The 19,475-nt window shown below is 56.1% G+C and overlaps 1 protein-coding gene across 1 annotated transcript; it reads right to left on the reverse strand.

Moving 5' to 3' along the window:
- Positions 1–1,362: 1,362 nt before the first annotated feature.
- EFHD2 (EF-hand domain family member D2) lies at positions 1,363–19,185 on the reverse strand. Its single transcript, XM_004014072.5, has 4 exons — positions 18,816–19,185; positions 5,775–5,922; positions 4,154–4,288; positions 1,363–2,977 (listed from the first exon to the last, which is right to left on the reverse strand). Exons 1-4 carry the CDS (start codon positions 19,121–19,123, stop codon positions 2,846–2,848), a joined length of 723 nt encoding a protein of 240 aa, XP_004014121.4. The 5' UTR covers positions 19,124–19,185; the 3' UTR covers positions 1,363–2,845.
- Positions 19,186–19,475: the final 290 nt, after the last annotated feature.

Below are 19,475 nucleotides of genomic sequence, written 5' to 3' on the forward strand. Positions count from 1 at the left end.
CCATGTATCTTACATTCCATGGGCTCGAGGCCCATGTCCATCAGCGGGCCACCTGGGCCGGGGCTCTGGGGCTAGAATGCCCTTGCCTGTCTGTATCCTCTCAGCTCTAAGACCATTTTGCTAGGATGTCAGGGCTTCTGATATTCTTCCCTTGGGAAGGCAACTGAGGACAATGCTTCACCCAACATGCAGTGTTAATGGCATCTCGGGCCACAGGTGGCACGTGGGGTGGCCTTTCTCAGGAAATAGCACTTCAAGGACGAAGCCTTCTCCAAGCAGGAAGCCAGAGGCATAGGGCATCAGGCTGCTGTAATACCACGTATGTCCACCTGGGGGCAGCGATGTACAGCATCATCTCAAAATCCTGCCCCGCCCCCCACCCGTCGCCGGATTGTACCTGGGAAAGGGAACACCCTACCTCGAAACCAAAGGGAAGACCTTGAGCGCTTAGCCCACCCTCACGTTGACCAGATGGGGAGACTGAGACCCAGGGGGAGCCTAATCTGTTCAAAGTCCTCTTAGAGGGGCACCCCAGCTTGTTCCTCATCACCCCACCATCCCAGTCTGTAATGGAGGAGGCTTGGAGTGTCTCTGAGTGTGAGGGAGTCTTGGCGGGGCTCCCGGGTGCATTAGTCCAGAATCCCTGTGGCCTTGGTGCCACTCCTGGTGCGTATCCTCAAGTGAACTTGGCAGGCAGGGTGGCTAAATGGGAAGGGACATGGGCTGTGGACTGAATGAGCTAGAGCCGCCCCATTTGCCTGGGTCTCTTGAAAACTTTCTGGGTCTGTTCTTATCTGAGAAAGACCGCCCCACTCCCATGGGCTGACTGTGAGGATTAACTGAGTTGATATCCTGACTTCTCTGGTGGTCTGGTGGCTAAGACTCCATGCATCCGGTGCAGGAGTCCTGGGTTTGATCCGTGGTCAGGGAAATAAATCCCACACGATGCAACTAAGCACTTGCATGCCACAAGTAAAGATTCCAAGTGTGGCAACTAAGACCTAGCGCAACCAAATAAATAAGTAGATTTTCCTTTTAAAAAAGAGCTTAGATGAGTCCCTGGTGACAGCATGTGAGCATCAAACTCAACTTCTCCCCTTAGGAAGAAGTCCTGAGTCCCCTCTTCTCCCTGGCTTCTGCCATGGGAGCCACCTGAGCAAATGCTGCCCCCGTACCCAAGTGACCTCGCCCTGTCCACTCCTTTGCCAGCCCCTCCCTTCTCCCACCCCAAGAACCACACACACATAAGAATATAGAATTTTATCTTATTTAGTTAAAAAAAATAATCGTACCACCGAATGAAGAAGTAGCTTTTTTTTTTTTTTTGGTGAGATGGGAGGAGAGGAAAAAAAAAGCAATAAGCCCAAAGAAAAAGAACTTTTTATATTCATCTGTATAAACATATCCGCTAAGGCAAACGCAATCCAGGGCCAAGGCTGCTGCACGGGGGTCAGTACCTCCTAATTCCTGCAGATTCTAAGGCCAAAAAAATAAAACCTCTGCAAGTCCAACAGGAGTTGTCTGGACTCTTGGGGCATCTTACTAAAATAATTATCGAGTTTAAAAAGCAGTGACGCTGTCATGACACGCACAGAAAGTTGCATAACTGTGGCCTCGGTGGCCATTCACTTGTTTGGACTGGGGGACGGGCACAGCTTCACAACACAGCAACGGACAGACACGCACACACGTGAGCGCGCACATGGGGAGCCGCGTAGGGCCTGGCTGGTGGCACAGGCTTGGCCACGGCCCATCTGGGGAGGGACACGGGGCAGGGGGGCTGGGGTCCCCTTGCACCCTCAGGGGGTGAGTGTGACGGGACAGGTTCCCGTCGCTGGTGCCAAGGCGGTGAACGTCATTCGGGGAAGGATGGCGTGAAAGAGCCCAGCCAGGCCCCCTGCTCCCAACCACCTGGTCCGTGCAAACCACTTAAAGCACTTCTTGGACACCTCCTGGAGAACAGAGGCGTGCTGGTTTCCTTCCCCATGAAGGGGCCAAGCTCTCCTCCCTGCCCCCTCTTCTCCCAGGACCCTCTGGCTGCTGTGGGCCGGTGTGGGGTGAGGGGGTGACCAGGGACTGGTGTTTCTGCCCCCAGAGCCTTCCCGGCCCATGAGCCATGGCATGCCCGGCAGAATGTGGGCCCGTGAGGTAGATTGGCAGAAATGCCCCCTCACCCTGCCTGGCTGGGGCCCAGAGGGCTGGGGTTTCCATGTCAGCTGGGGGGCAGGGGGGTGGGCAGGTGGGCCAGGGCCTTGGGTCCCTTGGCTAGGATAGAAGGCCCCCACTCAATTCCAGCAGAGAGAGGAGGCAGGGCTGCAGGAACAGGTGCTGGGGGTGGGGAGCCGGGTGCCACTGACCAGCTCTCTGGGGCTGTGGTTCTTGCCATCTGTCGCTCACCCAGTCTAGGGAGGGGCCCCAGGGCCGTGGGGGCGGTGCAGCCTGCAGGTGAAGGGCAGCTGGCCTCTGGGGTGGGGACGAGGTGGACAGGGGGAGGCGCAGGGAGGAGAGGAGTGTGTGTGTGGAGGGCAGCCCCCCCAGCAGGGCGCGCCCTAGAGCTGGGAGCAGGCGCAGCTGGGGGAGGCAGTGGGCAGCCAGGAGGCGGAGGAGCAGGACTGGCTGGGCAGCTGGTGTCGCGGCCTCAGGAACAGCAGAGGGAGCGGGGAGAGGCCGGGCTGCTCTGGGAGACCCCCTCGACTGGCTGTTTCACAGACATCTGTAGCTTTTTAGCATGGTCCCTTTGGGCAGAGCCAAGGATCAAGCTGGGCCTCCGGTCTGCCCATCCTTGCCACCCTCGCCGGCTGGACCGGGCGCCAGAGCTGGGGCCACATGGTGGGGCGCAGCCTCGCTACTTGAAGGTGGATTGCAGCTCCTTGAAGGCCGCTTTCCGCTGCTTCATCTCCTCCGCCTGCTTCTTCCTCTCCTCCTGCTCTGCCTTGATCTCCTCTTCGAAGCGGCTGGACACGTTCATGGCCTGGACCTGGGATGGGGTCGGGTGGGATTCAGGTGGTCAGGACTGGAGGAGGTCTCTCTGGGGTCTCTTCTAGTTCTGCTCTGCCCTCCATCCCACCCCAACCAATGCTCTGTCTCCCACCATCCAGAACCTCGACTCGGCACTTCAGTCACCTCGCTGAGCCTCAGTTCTTCCATTTAGAGCCTGGTAGGGATTTAGTCGCCAAGTCGCGTCTGACTCGTGACTCCATAGGCTGTAGCCTGCCAGGCTCCTCTGTTCATGGCATTTCCCAGGCGAGAATACTGGAGTGGGTTGCCATTTTCTCCTCCAGGGAATCTTCCCCCTCCAGGGGTTGAACCTGGGTCTCCTGCACTGCAGGCAGACTCTTTATCAACTGAGCTACCAGGGAAGCCCAGTGATTAATAACTGACCTCATAGGTACATGGAGAGGATTAAAAGAGATAAGATGAATTCAGTGGCTGTTGCAGAGTGTGGGTCCTGTAACTGGGAGCTTCTGATGCAGCTATTCTTATCCTGTTCCTGTCCTGGGAAGCCCAACTGAACCCGGAAACATCCCATCAATTCTAGAAGCCCAGAAGGAGGTGGGAGGAGGCCTTTAGAAGGAATGTTCTTAGCTAACATGAAGATGGGGAGAAGCAAGAACAGGCAGGAGCCTCAGGGCCCTGACAAGACAGGATCCAGGAACCATACATGTCCCCTCCACCTGAACCTGTGCCATGCCTGGAGTTGGCCTCTGGGGGCCATCACACTCCCTCCAGGCTGGGGCTGGCAGGGCTGGTGTCTCTGAGAGGCCCTGGGAACCAGTGCTATGTTTCTGGGCCTGCTCTGCTGTCTCTTGGTCCCACCTTTTAAAGCCCAGTCCTTTGTGGGTAGTGGGTTTGTGTGCCAGGGCAGGGCCATCTCAAAGTGGTCCTTGTTCCCTCTTCAAGAATACACACCTCTCACCCAGCCCTGGGGGAGAGAAGGGGGAAGCTGGAAAGGATCACAAGCTGGATGGGAGGGGACAGAAGCCAGGAATGACATGGGCCCTGATAGGCGTCAGTTCCCCACCTCTTGTCTGCGGCCTCAGCAGGGACAGGAAGGGGACATGCGGATCCTTCTGCTAACTCAGGGTCGCGGTGGATCCCAGACACCCCCATCCTCAAGTGGGGTCAGGGCACCCCACAGCCCCCAATTCCTTACCTTGGCCTCAAAGAAGCTCTTGGCCCCCTTGACACCCTCGGTGGACACGTCGATCTCAGAGAGGCGGGCCAGCACGTGCAGCCCGCTGTCCTCCTGCAGCTCCCCGGCTGCTGCCTTGCGGAAGATCAGGAGGAACTGCGGCAGGGAGAACAGAACACTGATGTCATCAGGGAGAGAGTGGGCGGGGCCAGAGCCTGCCCACCCGCGGGCCTGCTACAGGCCTCCCTGGGAAGAGAGGTGCTCGCGGGCCTGGGAGCCAGAGGCCTGGGTTCTCCACTCTCCATGCTCCGTGTTCCTGAGCAGGCTGCTGGGCCCCTCCCTCTCTGGGCCTCAGTTGCCCATCTGTAAAATGGGAGGCTAGGTGACCTATCTCCTGTCCACCCCAGGACTGGGGCTCCTGCAGGCTGCTCTGCCCACACTCAGCTCCCAGCAAAAGCCTCAACTTATCTCTTACCTTTGTCTCCACTGTTCTCCAAACCAGTCCACCTTAAATCCCATTTACTGAGCCCTGAAGGTACATGATTGTGCCCATTTTATGGAAAGAGTAAGCCTCAGCACCGGAAAGTCATGGAGGAAAAGACTTGAACCCAGGTCCTGAGTCCATACCATCATCGTGTGCTGCCTGCACCGTCCTCCCTGGGCCTCGGCTCCCCCAGGCGCCTGGGCCACCTTTCTCTTGCCTTGCCTCCTCTATGCTTCCAGCTAGCTCTCCAGGGCCCACCTGAGACCTGACTCTCCAGAGGCCACAGCTGGCATTTAACCCTGTGCTGCCCAGGGGGCCAGTGCCATTGCTATCTGGCTTGGAGCCTCGGTTTCCTCCTCCGGCAAACAGGTTCGCTCACGGCTCCCATCTCAGAGTGAGGCTGAGTGAGAGCTGGAGTGTAAAGTCACCTGGCCCAGTGCCTGCTCCTCTTGGACCTGCAGGCCGAGTCCCTGCTCCATCTGCCCCTTCTCCTCAGTCACAGCATCCTATTGTTTCACTCTGTGCATCTCCCCCTCTGCACGCCAGGACCCCTGGAGCACAGGGTCTTTCTGGAGCCCACATGGGGTCAGGGACACAGGACTTCCCTGATAGTACAATGGATGGGGAGTCTGCCTGCCGAAGCGGGGCACATGGGTTCGATCCCTGGTCCAGGCAGTGGGGCAAACAGCCTGTGGGCCACAACCACCGAGTATGCGCTCTAGAGCCCATGAGCCGCAGCCACTGGGTCTGTGAGCTGCAACTACCGAGGCTCGTGCACCTAGAGCCCATGCTCTGCATCAGGAGAAGCCACTGCAACGAAAAGCCTCAGCGCTGCAACCAGAGGGCAGCTCTCCGCAAGCAGAGGAAAGCTCGCGCAGCAATGAAGACCCAACACAGACATAAATGAAAATCAATCAGTCAATCAATGAAATAAGTGCTCACTACATGAAGGAATAGATGGACCTTCTTCTCACTTAGGCATCTCAGAATCTCCCTGGGGACCCATTCTACGATCTGCTGAAACCTCATTCAGCCAACAAACAGCCATTCAACAGTGGCTGTTCAAGGACAAGTAGCTCAGTGACAAAGCGGGGGTGCGTCTCTCCCCACCACCAAGCCCCCAACAGTGTTGCCCCCCACGGGGAGTAGGAAGCTTACCTCCCGGAAGCTGAGCTTGCTGTCAAAGTCCTCATCCACCTCCTTGATCATATTTTTCAGGCCCAGGTGGGTCTGGGGGGCTCCAAGTTTCTCCATCATGAGCTTTAGCTCCATCAGGTCAATGAAACCATCCCGGCCGGCATCGTACCTGTGGGTGCAAAGAGAGGCCTTAGGACATCCTGACACTTCATACCTCACCAGCCAGAGTGGTGATAAGCCAGAGTGCAAGGAGCCTAGGAGCTCAAAAGTCACCTCCTAGCGAGGAACTCAGCCAAGGCTGATTTGTGGTCCAGTGACTGCTTGGTTACCTCTGATGATGGGGAGCTCACCGCATGGCCCAGCAGCCTCCTACATGTTGAACAGTGCCAACTTTTGGCCAAACCTGCTACACAGGAAAGCTGAAAACCACAGCCCCTATCTACTGAATGAGACATGACAAGCATGTAGGAAGAATTCACAATATCATATGGGGTACGGACTGGGAAGGTGGGCCCTGATGTAAGAACTCACTGACCATCCTTAGGCACCTCCACAGGCCCTCGAGGGACATCTTGGCTCCTTATCTCCCCCCTTCCCTGTCCTCACCCAGGAGGGAGGCAGAAGGAACCACATGTTTAAGGGTAGGGCTCACAGGAGGGAGGGGACACTTTGAGTTTTCTGGAATGTGGCCTGGGGTGTGTTCAGGGAACAGCTTGCACAGGGGGCCTGCAGGGGGTACAGTGGTGGCTGGAAAGGCCTGGAACAATGATTAGGTGATGACTGTGTCTCTGCCCTGCACATTCCGGGTCTCTTTTTCCTACCACTCATGGCCTGGCAGAGAGACAGACAGGGTGAGGGGCAGAGTCTAAACAGCTTGCTTGACCGGCTTCCTTGTGGTAAGAGCTGGGGTCAGAGCTGCCCTCCGGCCCGTCCCCTGGTGGGGGAGGTGCTTGCTGCTGGTGCTGGGAGCACACAGCCTGGCGGATGTGGGCGCTGTTCCCACAGCCCAGCCAGGCCCTCTTATCATCAGCCAAGCAACTGCCCTGATTGCCTCCTGGTGGGTGGGGGAGGGTCATCTCAGTGTTGGCCAAGTGGGCCTCCTGAGCCTAAAGACCCTTGTGCAGTCCTCAAGGCCTCATGATGGCTGAGTGACAGTGCTGGTGACAGTCATATGACACAGAGGGGCTGAGCTCCAGAAACTTTCTGCAGACCAGGAGTTCCTACATGAACACTCATCTCATTTCTGTCCCCTCTTCAAGGGCTCCCCAATTCCCTTCCCCCCCAGGTATACTTCACACAACTATGGACATCTGATAGCAACCAGCTTTTGAAATCTTATCTTTGTGCTGGGAAATTTACCTACTTCATTTTACTTAATCCCCTTCATTTAAAACGAAGGCTCAGAGAGGTGAAGTGAGCTGCCCAAGGTCACACAGCAGTAGAGGAAGGAGCTGGGCTTCTATCCTACGTCTGGAGGGCTCACAGACTTGCCCACTTGCTGGGCCCAGCCCCCCTCCACACGTCCTGGGGCTGCCAGCAGAACAGAGGAGCGCTGAACAGAGCATTTGTGTGAGGGGTATAAATAGTTCACGAGCAAGTGAGTCAGTGGTTGGAAGTGACGCAGCACAGGGAAGACAGGTCTCTGGGAACCCTGCAGGAAACACAGGGTCCTGAGGCCTCTTCCATGACCATGGGGAGGGGTGGCTGGAGTTCGGGCAGTGGCCACAGCCAAGGTGGGAACAGATAACAGAGAAGATGCAGGGGAGGATTGTGGGACTTGAGAAGGTCAGGAGGACCAACGATCCTGTGGTCCAGACTCCACTTAGAGCTGGAGGGACCCTGTGGGGGGCACAGTGGAGCCCCTCATCTTCCATCTTTGGTCTGTATGCCAGCTGGTAACAGGCGGGGCGGCTGCTCCTTGAGCCTTGGTGACCAGTACTGGAGCGGCCCAGGAGGGGAGCAGCCAATGACAGAGGAGCCAGTCTTTCCAGGGTCAGTCATACGGATGCCCCTCCTTAGTGTCCCTGAGAAAAAAAAAGGCCTGGCCTCTTTCTGAACTTGGGCTCCAGTGACGTTCGGTGATGACATGTCAGGGCTGGAGCAGATGGCCTGGGTTCTAGGAGACGTGCCAGTGAGCCTCCCGCAGAAGCCAAGAACCCCTGGTATGATGGTGACCCTTTCGTAGGGTCACTGTGGGGACTGAAGGGGCTCGTACGTGACAAGCACTTAGCACAGCTCTGGCTCCAGAAACGGCAGCTACCAGCACTATCCTGAGACTTGGTTACATTTATGAAGCTCCTACTATGTGCCAGGCAGTTTCTCTCCACAACCTCTATGCTCAGCAATCCTGGGAGGTCAGTTATGGCCCCACGGGACTGATTAGAGAACAGGGACTATAAAGGTCTGGGCACGCGCCAGGGGTCCAGCCCCCCATCCCTGTGCTTCCCACACTTGACTCCACCACTCCACTAGCCTCTCCTGAGTCTCAGCTTTATTTATTGCTCAAGGGTTTCTCCTGCAGCCAGGGGTGGCTCAGTTTCAGAGGAAGTGCAGATAAAGTGTCCACACTTGGACAGAAACGAGGGCTCTGGATCTCGGTCTCTGGCAGCTCCCAGGCCTGTCTGGGCTGCAGCTCAAACCGCGCCTGAACCGCTGTCTGTGTCAATCAAGCATCAATCAATTACCGGGTCTGGGCTCCTGCCCCCAGGGGGACAGTGCTGGCCACAGTGCCGGAGGATCAGCCACCAAGAGGAGATGACAGAGAGCAGGGAGAAGCAGGTGCTGGGGTGGGAAGTGGGGCCCCAGAGGTGGCAACACTGGAAACAGCCCCCGTCCCCGGGGGGCGTGGACATCCACCACATGCCCTGGGCTCTGATGTGGGCGGGCTCTGGGTCATTGGATCAGCTAGATTCTTCCTAGGTAAACCCTGGTTTGTGCTCACAGCATCTCTGCTGAGACTGACCCGAGTCCAAACCCCAGCTCTGCCATCTGCGGGCTAGGTGACCCTGTTCAAGTCACATGACCCCAGGCGCCTCAATTTCCCCATTTATACCATGGAGATCAGACCCATCTCAGGCTCAAGGCAAGGGTTAAGAGAGGATCCATAAAGATTCTGAGCACAGAGGCTGGCCCACAATAAGTACTTAATTAATACACACTAATTACAGTACCACTGCTGAATTATTATTATTGTTAACATCTATGGTTAAAATTTGAGAGTAAAGGAGAATATGGATATATAAAATAGGCTTCCCAGGTGTTGCAGTTAGTAAGGAACTTGCCTGCCAATGCAAGAGACGTGGGTTCAATCCCTGGGTTGGGAAAGTCCCCTAGAATAGGAAGTGGCAACCCACTCCAGCATTCTTATCTGGAAAATCCCATGGACAGAAGAGCCTGCCGGGCTACTGTCCATGGTGTCACAAAGAGTTGGACATGACTAAGCCCATACTGAAGCTGAAGGTCCAATACTTTGGCCACCTGATGTGAAGAGTTGATTCATTAGAAAAGACCCTGACACTGGGAAAGATTGAAGGTAGGAGGAGAAGGGGACAACAGAGGACGAGATGGTTGGATGGCATCACCAACTCAATGGACATGAGTTTGAGCAAGCTCTGGGAGATGGTAAAGGACAGGGAAGCCTGGCGTGCTGCAGTCCATGGGGTCACAAAGAATCGAACACGACTGAGTGACTGAGCAACAACAAAGCCCGCACACATACGCACACACAGATATAAAACACCTAGTACGTAATATGTGCCTAAAACCTGCTAATTTGATTATAACAGCTCTATTGAGAACTTTTAATGTGCCAGATACTAGTTAAGTACTTTGTACATATAAAAGTAGTGATAATAATAATAGTGGTAAAAAATACTATTTCTCCCCCAGTCCTGATTTTGTATGGCTGGGAGGAAATGCTTGCTGTAGACTGGCCTGGAGCTAGGGGGTGGACAAGATGAATGAGGGGTCCCACGAGCATCTCCCCTGAAGGTCCAACTACTTCCATCCCCAAGCCCCATTAGGCTGGATTCAGAGACCCTGCCACTAGGGGAGGTGGAGAGATATAATCTTTTGCTCTCTCACTGGGCAGAGAGAGAGAGAAGCCCCAGTCCTAGGTTACCCTCCAGCTCCTCCTCGGACAGAGAGGGAACTGAGAAAGGGGGAGACGGTCACTGTGCCACCAGCAGGAGGATGCCTGGCAACCCAGGAGAGAATGGTGTTAGTCGGATGCCAGGGAACAGGCATACCCCTGGCTGGGGAGACCCTCTCTTCCAACAGCCCTTTCCCTGAGCTGGAGCTGAGGCTACAGGTAGCTCAGAGGATCCAGGCAAAGACTCTGTACACAAGATCCGTCTGGATGCCTGGTCTACCCGCTTCATGTCATGTAGGGGAATTGGGGCCCAGCGTGGGTAGCAAGCAGCCCAGAGTCACACAGCTGAGATCAGCAAGATTCCAAAAGCTGTAAACTTTCCTCCCTCTCTACCTGCCTGCTTCCCTCTTCTTCGTGGTCCCATGAGAGGTCCTGAATTCTCAAGCCTGCGGGGCTGAGAGCAGAGGCTTGGGACCTGCCTGGGAGGACTGACAACAAAGCTCCTGGGCTGGGAGCTCAGCACTCTCCTCCAGCACTGGAGGGAGGCTGCTGCACCTGGCACTGTGCCCACATTCCTCCCTCCCTCCCCCTGAACAGTTCTCCACAGGGAGGGCTCAGCTGCCGCTGCCCAGGATGCTGGTGACAAAATCCCCTCCCATCTGTCCTTGAAAGTGGAGCAGCGGCCACCACCCAGGCAGACTTTGCCCCTTTGGGCTGCAAGGCTTTCTTGGCGATTGCTCCTCCCCCGCTGGTTCTGATAACCTGGAGTTATGGGGCTGAGCAGCGGCCGGCTCTGATAGTGTGCAGGGCCTACCCCTATTTCATAACAATATTATCATTAGTGGCTCCTCTTGGCTGAGCACGTACTACGTGGCAGGCACTACCCCAAGTACTTTGTGTCAGATCCTCTCAAGAACTTGGTGCTGCTGCTGCTGCTAAGTCACTTCAGTCGTGTCCGACTGTGCGACCCCATAGACGCCGTCCCTGGGATTCTCCAGGCAAGAACACTGGAGTGGGTTGCCATTTCCTTCTCCAAAGAGCTTGGTGAAGCAGGCATAAACATCCCCATACAGCAGACGAGCAGACTGAGGCTCAGGGAGGAAGTGACTTGGCCAAGATCATAGCTAACAAGGACATACCTGACTATCAGAACCCTGGCCTGAGGAAAAACATGTGCTTTTAACTACTATGCTGTGTTCTGATGCCTATAGACCCTGTAACAAAAACTTAGGTTGGGAGGGATACTGGAGGCCACCCCACTGAGCATTCGTGAGGGTCAGATCCCCTAAAGCAGCTTTCCTGCTTGAATACCTCTGAGGATGGGAAGCTCACTGCTTCACTGAAACAGCCCATTTTGGCTTTGTAACTCTATTAGAAAGTTGCTCTTTCTAATATGACCCTCCCCATTGGCCAGCTATGCTGTACAGTCTGATGGCAGAGTGAGGAGCCATCAGTCACTGCACAGGGGGAGAGGGCAATGGCTTGGGAGCATAGGGGACCCCAATTCTCTCCCTTCTGGTTCCCATCCCTTCCCAGGCCTTTGCTGGTGGTCTCTCTGCCCATGGGGATTGCCAGGAGGACAGACAGAGTGGTGTTTATGGACCACTGAGCCCCCAGGCCCACCTGACTTTGGCCCCAGTATTCACAGACCTGGTCTTCTCCCATCCTGTCTGGGGAGGCCTCAGTGGCTCCTAGGCCTCTACTCTTTGTCCTGAAATGGGAAGGTAGGAAAGTTCTAGACACCAGGGAAATTCTGGCCTTGCTACTTGTTACAGCTGGGTTGGCCCGGCCCGCCTCCTGGTACAGGCAGACACCCACAGGCCTGGTGATGACAGTTCGGTAGTGCCCATCCGTTCCTACACTCCCCCACCCCCAGACTGCCTGACTCGGGTGGGGAAAGCCCAGTCACTCACCACTTCCTCCAGCCCTATCTTTAGAGTCTGACACTCGATCTGTTGCCCTGTGTCAGCGAAGGAGAGGGTGTGTGAGTGTGTATGGGTGAATGTGTGGCCAGGGTGGGGCTGATGCTTCCCCTATGGCTTCCCAGGGAGTCCAAGGATCAAGTGGGTGCCCCCCCTGACTGATGGCAACCTGCTGGGGGCTGTCAGGGCTCAGATGCTTAAACTCGGGTTTAAGCATCTCTCACTGAGCCCCACCCTGGGAGGACAGCTCCCTCCACTGGTAGCAATAGCCGTGGGTCTCCCTGCAGCCTTCTCTTAATAATAATTATTATTATAACAGTGATTGCAAAGGACATATACCAAATGTCTCATATAACCCAGTGTTTATTACTTAACTTAATCTTCCCTCTTGTTATTGCCTCACTCCTTAGACTCAGGAACAGGGCAGGGAGACGGTTATGGAGTGGCCCAGTGCTTCTTAAACCTTAAAGTGCATACCTGGTCAGTCTTACTAAAATGCAGACTCTGATCCAGTAGGCCTGGGGTGGAGCCTGAGAGTCTGGATTTCTAACAAGCTGATGAGGATATGCTCCTAATAGGGTCCCATGGGAGGAAAGGACTTGGAGTCAGAAGGATCAAGTTCAAATCCTGTCTCTGCTCCTCAGTCATAGTAACCTGAGACTCAGTCTTCTTATCTGTGAAATGGGTGATGACCATCTTACAGGACATTGAGAAAGAATTAAACAAGAGGTAAAGTTCCTGGAATGGAGCAGCCCCAGAGGTCCTCTCTCTCCACACAGCTCAGGAGTCCCCAGGCCTGGCTCTGTCTGGTTGCACCTTTCTGGCCTAGAACCCTCACTTCTCTAGAGTCCTAAAAAAGCGAAAATCAGCCAAGGAGAAGACTGCTGGGCAGACAGAGGGGCCTCAGTTGCTGGAGGGCATGGGGTTGGCTTTGCAAGGCCTGGTCTCCTAGAGCTGAAGCTAGGCCCTGAACCCAGAGGCACAGACAGAAGGCAGGAAGGCACAAACCAAAAGGGAACCGAAAGTCCCAGGGGGTTGGGAGAGGAGAGGTGACTCAGAATCAGAAGGGAAGTAGGAGAGCAGAGGACAGGCCCGAGGCCAGAAAATCCTCCCTCCCCAAAGCCAGGCTCCCGGCTGCTGTAGGTGCAGGACCCAACCTCTGAACCCCCAGAGGGTTCCCCCTCCCTGTCCCCCAGACACAAATACCACCCTCACTTGGCCTTGGGAGCTCCCTGTAGGCAGACCTGGTTCTAATCCTGCCCTGGCCACTTATTATAACCTTGGGCCTTGCTTTCCTCATCTGGGAAATGGGGAGAATGACAGCACCCACCTCACTAGGCTGGTCTGAGGATTCAATTCAGTTCCTGAAATAATACACTGGGCTCCATGGGCCTGGTGGCTCCATTTAACAAGGAGAGGGCGTGGAGGCAGGGGGCTGGCTATGGAGGGCTGACATCATGGCATCCTTCAAGAGAACTTTCAGTACTCCTCGTAGAAATAAAGAAACAGAACCTGACGTTTCCAGCCCTGGGGGTCCATCCTCTCTCACTCCTAAAGACCCCTCTATGCCATTGCTCTTCATGAGACTATAAGCTTCTTGAACAGAAATTTTATTTTTCCCTTAATTCTCTGGAACTTGCATACAGAAACTTAACAAAAGATGATCAAAGGAGTGAATCCTACATTTTTCAAAAATGTCACCTATGTTTTTAATAGCCCACCAGCCAGACATGATGGTGGACTCTTTACAAAGGCTCAGGAGGTTTTTTTTTTTTTTTGGCCACACTATGCAGCTTCCAGATCTTGGTTCCTGGGCCAGGGACTGAACCCAGGCCCTTGGCAGTGAAAGTGCAGAGTCCTAACCACTGGATCACCAGGGAGTTCCCCAGGACTTTCTCAACTTAATCCTCAGGACTTTCCCAGGCAGGTTCTTTAGCCCCAGGGGAAATAGACTCTGAGCACCCACCCGCTGGGCAATGGCATACAGTTTTGTGTCATCCCTGGGCTGCTGGGTGCTCTTCCCTTTTTTCTGCCACCTGCCTTCCACGTAATTAAGTGATAATGAATTCGATTCCCCATTTTTGTTATTTCCCAAAGCCATATGTAGCTGTCAATCAAAGCTTCTGTTCCGCAGGAGGGAAAGAAGGTTCTCATGCTGAGGCCCGTCACTTAGGCCCAAAGCAAGAGGGCTGTTGCCAGCCTGGCAGGCTGGGCAGCTCTGTGGGGGGTAAGTGGAGGCAGCCAGTGGCTTTTTGGAGCCATCTCTGCTCCAGCCACCACTGCCAGGGCTGGGACGGTAGTGACAGGAACTTGGTGAGGACTTATTCTATGCCAAAACCAGGGTTAAACACTTTATAACAACCCCGGGAGGTGGGGGCTATTGTTCTCCCTGTTCTAGGGTGAGAAAGTGAGGCTCAGAAGGGTTTATGTGTCTTGCCCTAGGGCTCACAGCTGGGATTCCAACCCAGCTTAAGTAAGTAAGTGAAGTCACTCAGTCTTTGCGACTCTTTGTGACCCCATGGACTGTAGCCTACCAGGCTCCTCTGTCCATGGGGTTTTCCAGGCAAGAGTACTGGAGTGGGTTGCCATTTCCTTCTCCAGGGGATGTTCCTGACTCAGGGATTGAACCCAGGTCTCCCGCATTGCAGGCAGACGCTTTACCCTCTGAGCCAGGGTAGCACACTCCAAAGGCCCAGCCATTAACCACTACACCAGACGGTCTCCCAGAAAGGACAAGGGGGCTGTGCTGGGGGGCACGGGGGTGGTGCTGTGAGCTGCAAAAGCCTGAGGAGACACCAGGGAGGTGGAGCAGATGGAGGGGAGGGAAGGATGGAAAGAAGAGAGGGGCACTGGCTGTTCTGACGCAAGGGGTCATGAGATGAAGTGGCTAGGGATGAGGCTGGGCCGGGCAGGGAACTAGGGCATCTTCCTCGGATTCCACAGCAGGTTCAGAATTACATGGCTGCCTGCCTCTCTGGCAGGTCTCAGCTTACAAAACCCCACAGAGCTCCAGACAACAGCCCCAGGCTGTTGCCAGCCCAGAGGTGGCTGCCTTGAGGCCCTCTGGGGCCACACCCTGCCCCTTGCCTGGAGGTCTCCAGCATTAGTCACTCAGTCTGACTCTTTGCTACCCTAGATCCTGTGGACTGTAGCCCATCAGGCTCCTCTGTCCATGGAATTCTCCAGGCAAGAATACTGGAGTGCGTTGCCCTTTCCTTCTCCAGGGAGGCCTTCCCGAACCCAGGCAGGACCCTAAATAAATGAGCAGACAGAGGAGGGGAGAGGGTGGAGTTAGAGGTGATGGGAGGAGCCTGAGGGAGCAAGGGGAGGAAGGACTGAGAGTCAGGTGCCTCCAGGTGCCTGGCACTGTGCCAGAGCTCTGTGTGCATCACCTGCCTACAGCCCCTCCCTGAGAAGCAGGGACCACTGTCCCCATTGCATAGATAAGGATGCTCCGGTTCAGTCATTGAACATCTCCGCATGAAAGTCACTACGCCTTCCTGGGCCTTAGTTTTCTCTTCTGTAAAATGGGGAGAAGGGTTGATGACAACCCCCCAAGGTCTCTCCCAGATGGAAACTAACAGGAGTGTAAGGTCAGTGATAGTAGAGAGCCTGTCCATCTTCCCTCTGCCCGCTTTCTTCTCTCTCCATCTCTACCCTGAGGAAGAATCTGCTAATGACCACTGAATGGATGAACCAGAAGACCCCAGAAGGCAGTTCTGTCATCCAGATAGCTCAGGATTGCTCAGACATAAGGAGGTCACTGCTGAATCATCTTTGAGAATCATCTGTCATTGTGCTCCTTTTACAGATGGGAAGACTGAGGCCAGGGCAAGGGTGGGCATACTAGGTAATTCAATAGCAAAGCCCCGCTTCCTATCTCCTGACCTCCAAGGCAAGTCCAGCTCCCAGTTCCCTCTGCCATCTCCTGTCTCTTGCACTCTGATCTGGGGGACAGTTTCCCAGGAGGCCTGAGCTCCCCTCCCCTCTGCCATGGGGGCTGCAGATCAGGGTGGAAGTCTCTCGGCAAAGCCCTGGCTGTGATCCTCCAGCCCTGCTTGGACCCAGGAGGCTGCAGCCCCTCTTGGATGGCAGAAGCAGAACGGGGGTTTTGTCTTCCATGAGAGCCTGTCTGTTGGCTGTTCACAGCCGGGACTCGGCTGGGCTGGGCTCGGCTGGCACAGTGAAGCCTTGTTTCCTTGAATACAAAATCTGCCGCCTTCCCTCCTCCTCGCCAGGGCCCCCTGGCGGGCAGCACTTCCTTCCCTAGAAGTCCAGCTCCCAGGCCCCTTCCTGCCCCCCTACCACATCCCTGCCAAGCAGCACCCCATCAAGCAGCAGTGGTGCCAAGAGGGGTCTCCAGGGGTTCAGCTCCACTCAATTTTCACTAAAGTATCCCTCGTCAAACTCATACAAAAAACAGCCTCCATAAAAACGTGAGGTTGTTCTGCAAATGCAGGTTCACGATCACTCCCTAAGCCACGTGCTCCCTCTAACCAAGCTGCAGCTTCCCATTTAGTGACAGTGTTAGTCGCTCTGTCATGTCCGACTCTTTGTGACCCCACTGACTGTAGCCCACCAGGCTCCTCTGTTTATGGGATTCTCCAGGCAAGAATATTGGAGTGGGTTGCCGGGCTCTTCTCCAGGGGATCTTCCCAAGGATCAAACCCAAGTCTCCTGCATTGCAGGCAGATTCTTTACTGTCTGAGCCACCAGGGAAGCAATCCCAAGTCCCTGCTCATTTGGCGTGTCTGGGTTCTCCAAACTGTTCCTTCTTTTTTAATTTTCGTGGGGGTAGAAGGGATGTCATGGAAGCCCAAGAGAAGGAGGTGGTGGGTCCATGTGGGGGAAAATCAGCCATGAATATGGAAGGGGTGCTGGGTGATCGTCCCTTTGTGGAGGCAGACATCTGTGATGGGAAACCCAGGAGGGAAGAACATGAGTTCTGGAGTCACAGACCTGGGTTTAGAGCCTGACTCCATCATTTTCTAGCTGTGTGTTCTTGGCAAGTTACTTCACTTCTCTGTGCCCAGACGGCCCAACTGCGCCACAGTGGTGATGACAGTTCTATGTCACAGGGTGCTGGGAGGAATGGAGGAGCGCCTTAGTCCTTGGGCACTGTGAATACAGGGATCAAGCAGCAGAATAATCTCTCCTATACTTCCCTGTGGCAGGTGGGAGGGGGGCAGCAAAGTCTACAAGGAAGTTGCCCTCTATTAGGTCTGGAATCCTGGAACTCCTACACTTCTGATAAGGCCAGTTTTGATTAGGAAAAAGCTTGAGAAGAACTCCTAAACCAAGACCCTGGAGGCAAAGGAGCAGGCTCCTCAGGGACCGGGGGTGTCCGTGCAGAGGCCTGGGGTGGGGTTAAGGACTCAGTTCTGCTCCAGGCTGACCCTCGGAAAAAATTATGGGGTTCCCAGCCATCCAGGTCTGAGAACCAAAAAACCTCTTCCCTACAATAAGGGTCAAATGCAGAAGCAGCAGCCGCAGCAAGCAGTGAGAAGTGGGAAAGAGCCTTTCTCAAGCTGGGGGGTTGCAAAACACCCTGGGCTTCCTGCTTGCCGCTGGGTCACACTGCCCCAGCCTGCCCCCACCTCCTGCCCCAGCCAAGGTGGCTGCCTGACTTCCTCACCTAAGACTTGACCTCAGGACTAGTCTACCTTTTTGGATCCATTTCCAGACCTATTCCAGATCACACCCCCGGGGCTGTTTTGCCCGCCAGGGGCAGGGGCAATTGGCTACAGGAGGTGGGTGGGGAAGAGTATCAAATGGAGGGGGGTTGAGCACCTTCACGGCCCCCACCCCCACCAGCCCCCACACTGCTGGGGGGCAGTGCATCTGACTATCTCAGTCCCAAGAGGGTGAACCCATGTGTGAACCCGAAGGGCATCAGGAAGTTTTTCTCTCCAGTCACTAAAGAGATTTAAAGTTTTTTTGTTGGGGGAAGGGTAAGCCCATAGGCCTGAAAGTACCTGTCCAACCTGCTGAGGCCATGGGGTGTGGAAAAAGGGATGGAGGAAGGGCTGAGGTGAGAGCACCAGCCAAGTCAGATAGGAGGTGACCCTCTGCGGGGAGGGCAGAGGTCACGCAGTGGGGGAAGAGGGGAAAGGAGAGATGGGGCCTTCTGACAGAAAGCAGGGGGCCAGTGACTGCAAAGCTTCAGGGCGTAGTGGGTGGTGAAGGCAAGAGGAAGGGGGTCACCATCTGGAGAGGGAGGAGGGGGACAGTCCTGACCGGACTATTGGTGGTGGGGTTTGTACAGACCTGCGGAGTAGAGGGCAGGGAGGAAGGGGTCCCTCCCTAGGGAGATCACCTGAGGGTCAAGGGTTGGGGTCCTGGCTAAAGGAGTGGATGGGGGTAGAGTTGAGAGGGACTGAAGGGTCTCTGACACAGTTTGCTGGTAGATTCTGAATAAGTGCAGGGAAAGTGGGGGAGGGGTCTCGGCCCAGAACCCACGTTGAGGGGGATGTGAGATAAGAGGAAGAAATGAAAAAACCCCAGCCAGGAAAAGGAACGGTCACCTTTGTTGAGGCGCTAGAGGGTGGGGTGGCTGTTTCTGACCCGCGTTTGGGGTGGGGGTTGGTTGGGAATTCAAGTAGCTGAGGAGGAGGAGGAGGAGGCCGAGGCCACGGGGCCCCCAGTCTCGTGGTGCGCGGGTGTGGAGAAGCATCACTAACAAGACAGGGGTCCTAGGCCAGAGATCCGAGCTCTCCAGACCCACGCACATGGTAGCAGTGGGGGCTCGCGCTCCTCTAGAAGGAGCCGCGGGGTCCCCCACTCCGTATGCGGGCGGGTAGGGTACCGGGGGCAGCGTCACCGTGAGAAGGGGTCGCGTGCCAGGGGCCGCGGGTCCCCAAACCCATAAGCGTGGTGGGGAGGAGGTCCCGAAGCCTCGTGACTATCTGGAAGGGATCTGGGGTCCTCGCCCCTGATGTGTCAGGGATCGGGGAGCTTGGCTGGCCGCATGGGTCCTGGGACCGCGCGAGGTCTCAGGAGCCGAGGCCGGCTCGCGGGGTGGGTGGGGAACAGGGTCGAGCGGGCACTCACTCCTTGAACATCTTCTCCATGTCCTTGATCTGCTTCCTGGAGAACTCCTTGAACTCAGTGTAGGGGTTGAAGACGCGGCGGCTGGGTGACTGGGGCTCGCCGATGCCCTGGTTGAGGTCGGCGCGCCGCAGCAGCTTGGCGCTCAGCTCTTCGTCCGCGCTGCCCAGCGCCTCGGCCGTCTCGTCGGGCGCTCCAGCTGCCGCCGCCGCCGCCGCCCCGTTCAGCCCGGGCTCCGGGGCCTCGCCGCCGCCCTCGCCCTCCATCTGCAGCCGCCGGCTCAGCTTGCTGGCCAGCTCGTCCGTGGCCATGGTGGCCCGCGCGGCGCTCGCCTCGGCCCGGCGTCTGCTCGTCGCGCGCCCGCACCGCCTCTGGCCGCGCTCTTCCTCTTCCTGACACTCCCCACCGCCAGGCACCGCCCCCGAAGGTGGGACTTACGCCCCTCGCGGGGCCCGCCCGCTCCCGCCCCTGATCTCGGCCCAGCGCTGCCCGCGCCTGCTCCGGCTCGGTAGCAGCGGCTCAAGAGTGTCGGGAGCGTCGGGCCCGCCACCATATCCTCCCCCCCCGCCCCCATCAGGTTGGGGGACGCCGTGGAAACCCATCCCCCGCTCTCCGTCCTCACTGTGCCAACTGAGGGGGAGAGGTCAGGCCATCGAGGCGGGA

The sequence above is a fragment of the Ovis aries genome, chromosome 12 (assembly GCF_016772045.2).
Source record: "Ovis aries strain OAR_USU_Benz2616 breed Rambouillet chromosome 12, ARS-UI_Ramb_v3.0, whole genome shotgun sequence".
Lineage (NCBI taxonomy): Eukaryota > Metazoa > Chordata > Mammalia > Artiodactyla > Bovidae > Ovis > Ovis aries.

Excerpts from the sequence above, each read along its gene's own strand:
- EFHD2 (XM_004014072.5), bottom strand. The coding sequence starts at position 19,123 with ATGGCCACGGACGAGCTGGCCAGCAAGCTGAGCCGGCGGCTGCAGATG. Across the intron at positions 5,923-18,815 it reads ATGGAGAAGATGTTCAAGGA|GTACGATGCCGGCCGGGATG; the intron begins GTGAGTGCCCGC and ends TTGCACCCACAG. Across the intron at positions 4,289-5,774 it reads GCAAGCTCAGCTTCCGGGAG|TTCCTCCTGATCTTCCGCAA; the intron begins GTAAGCTTCCTA and ends TCCCTGCCGCAG.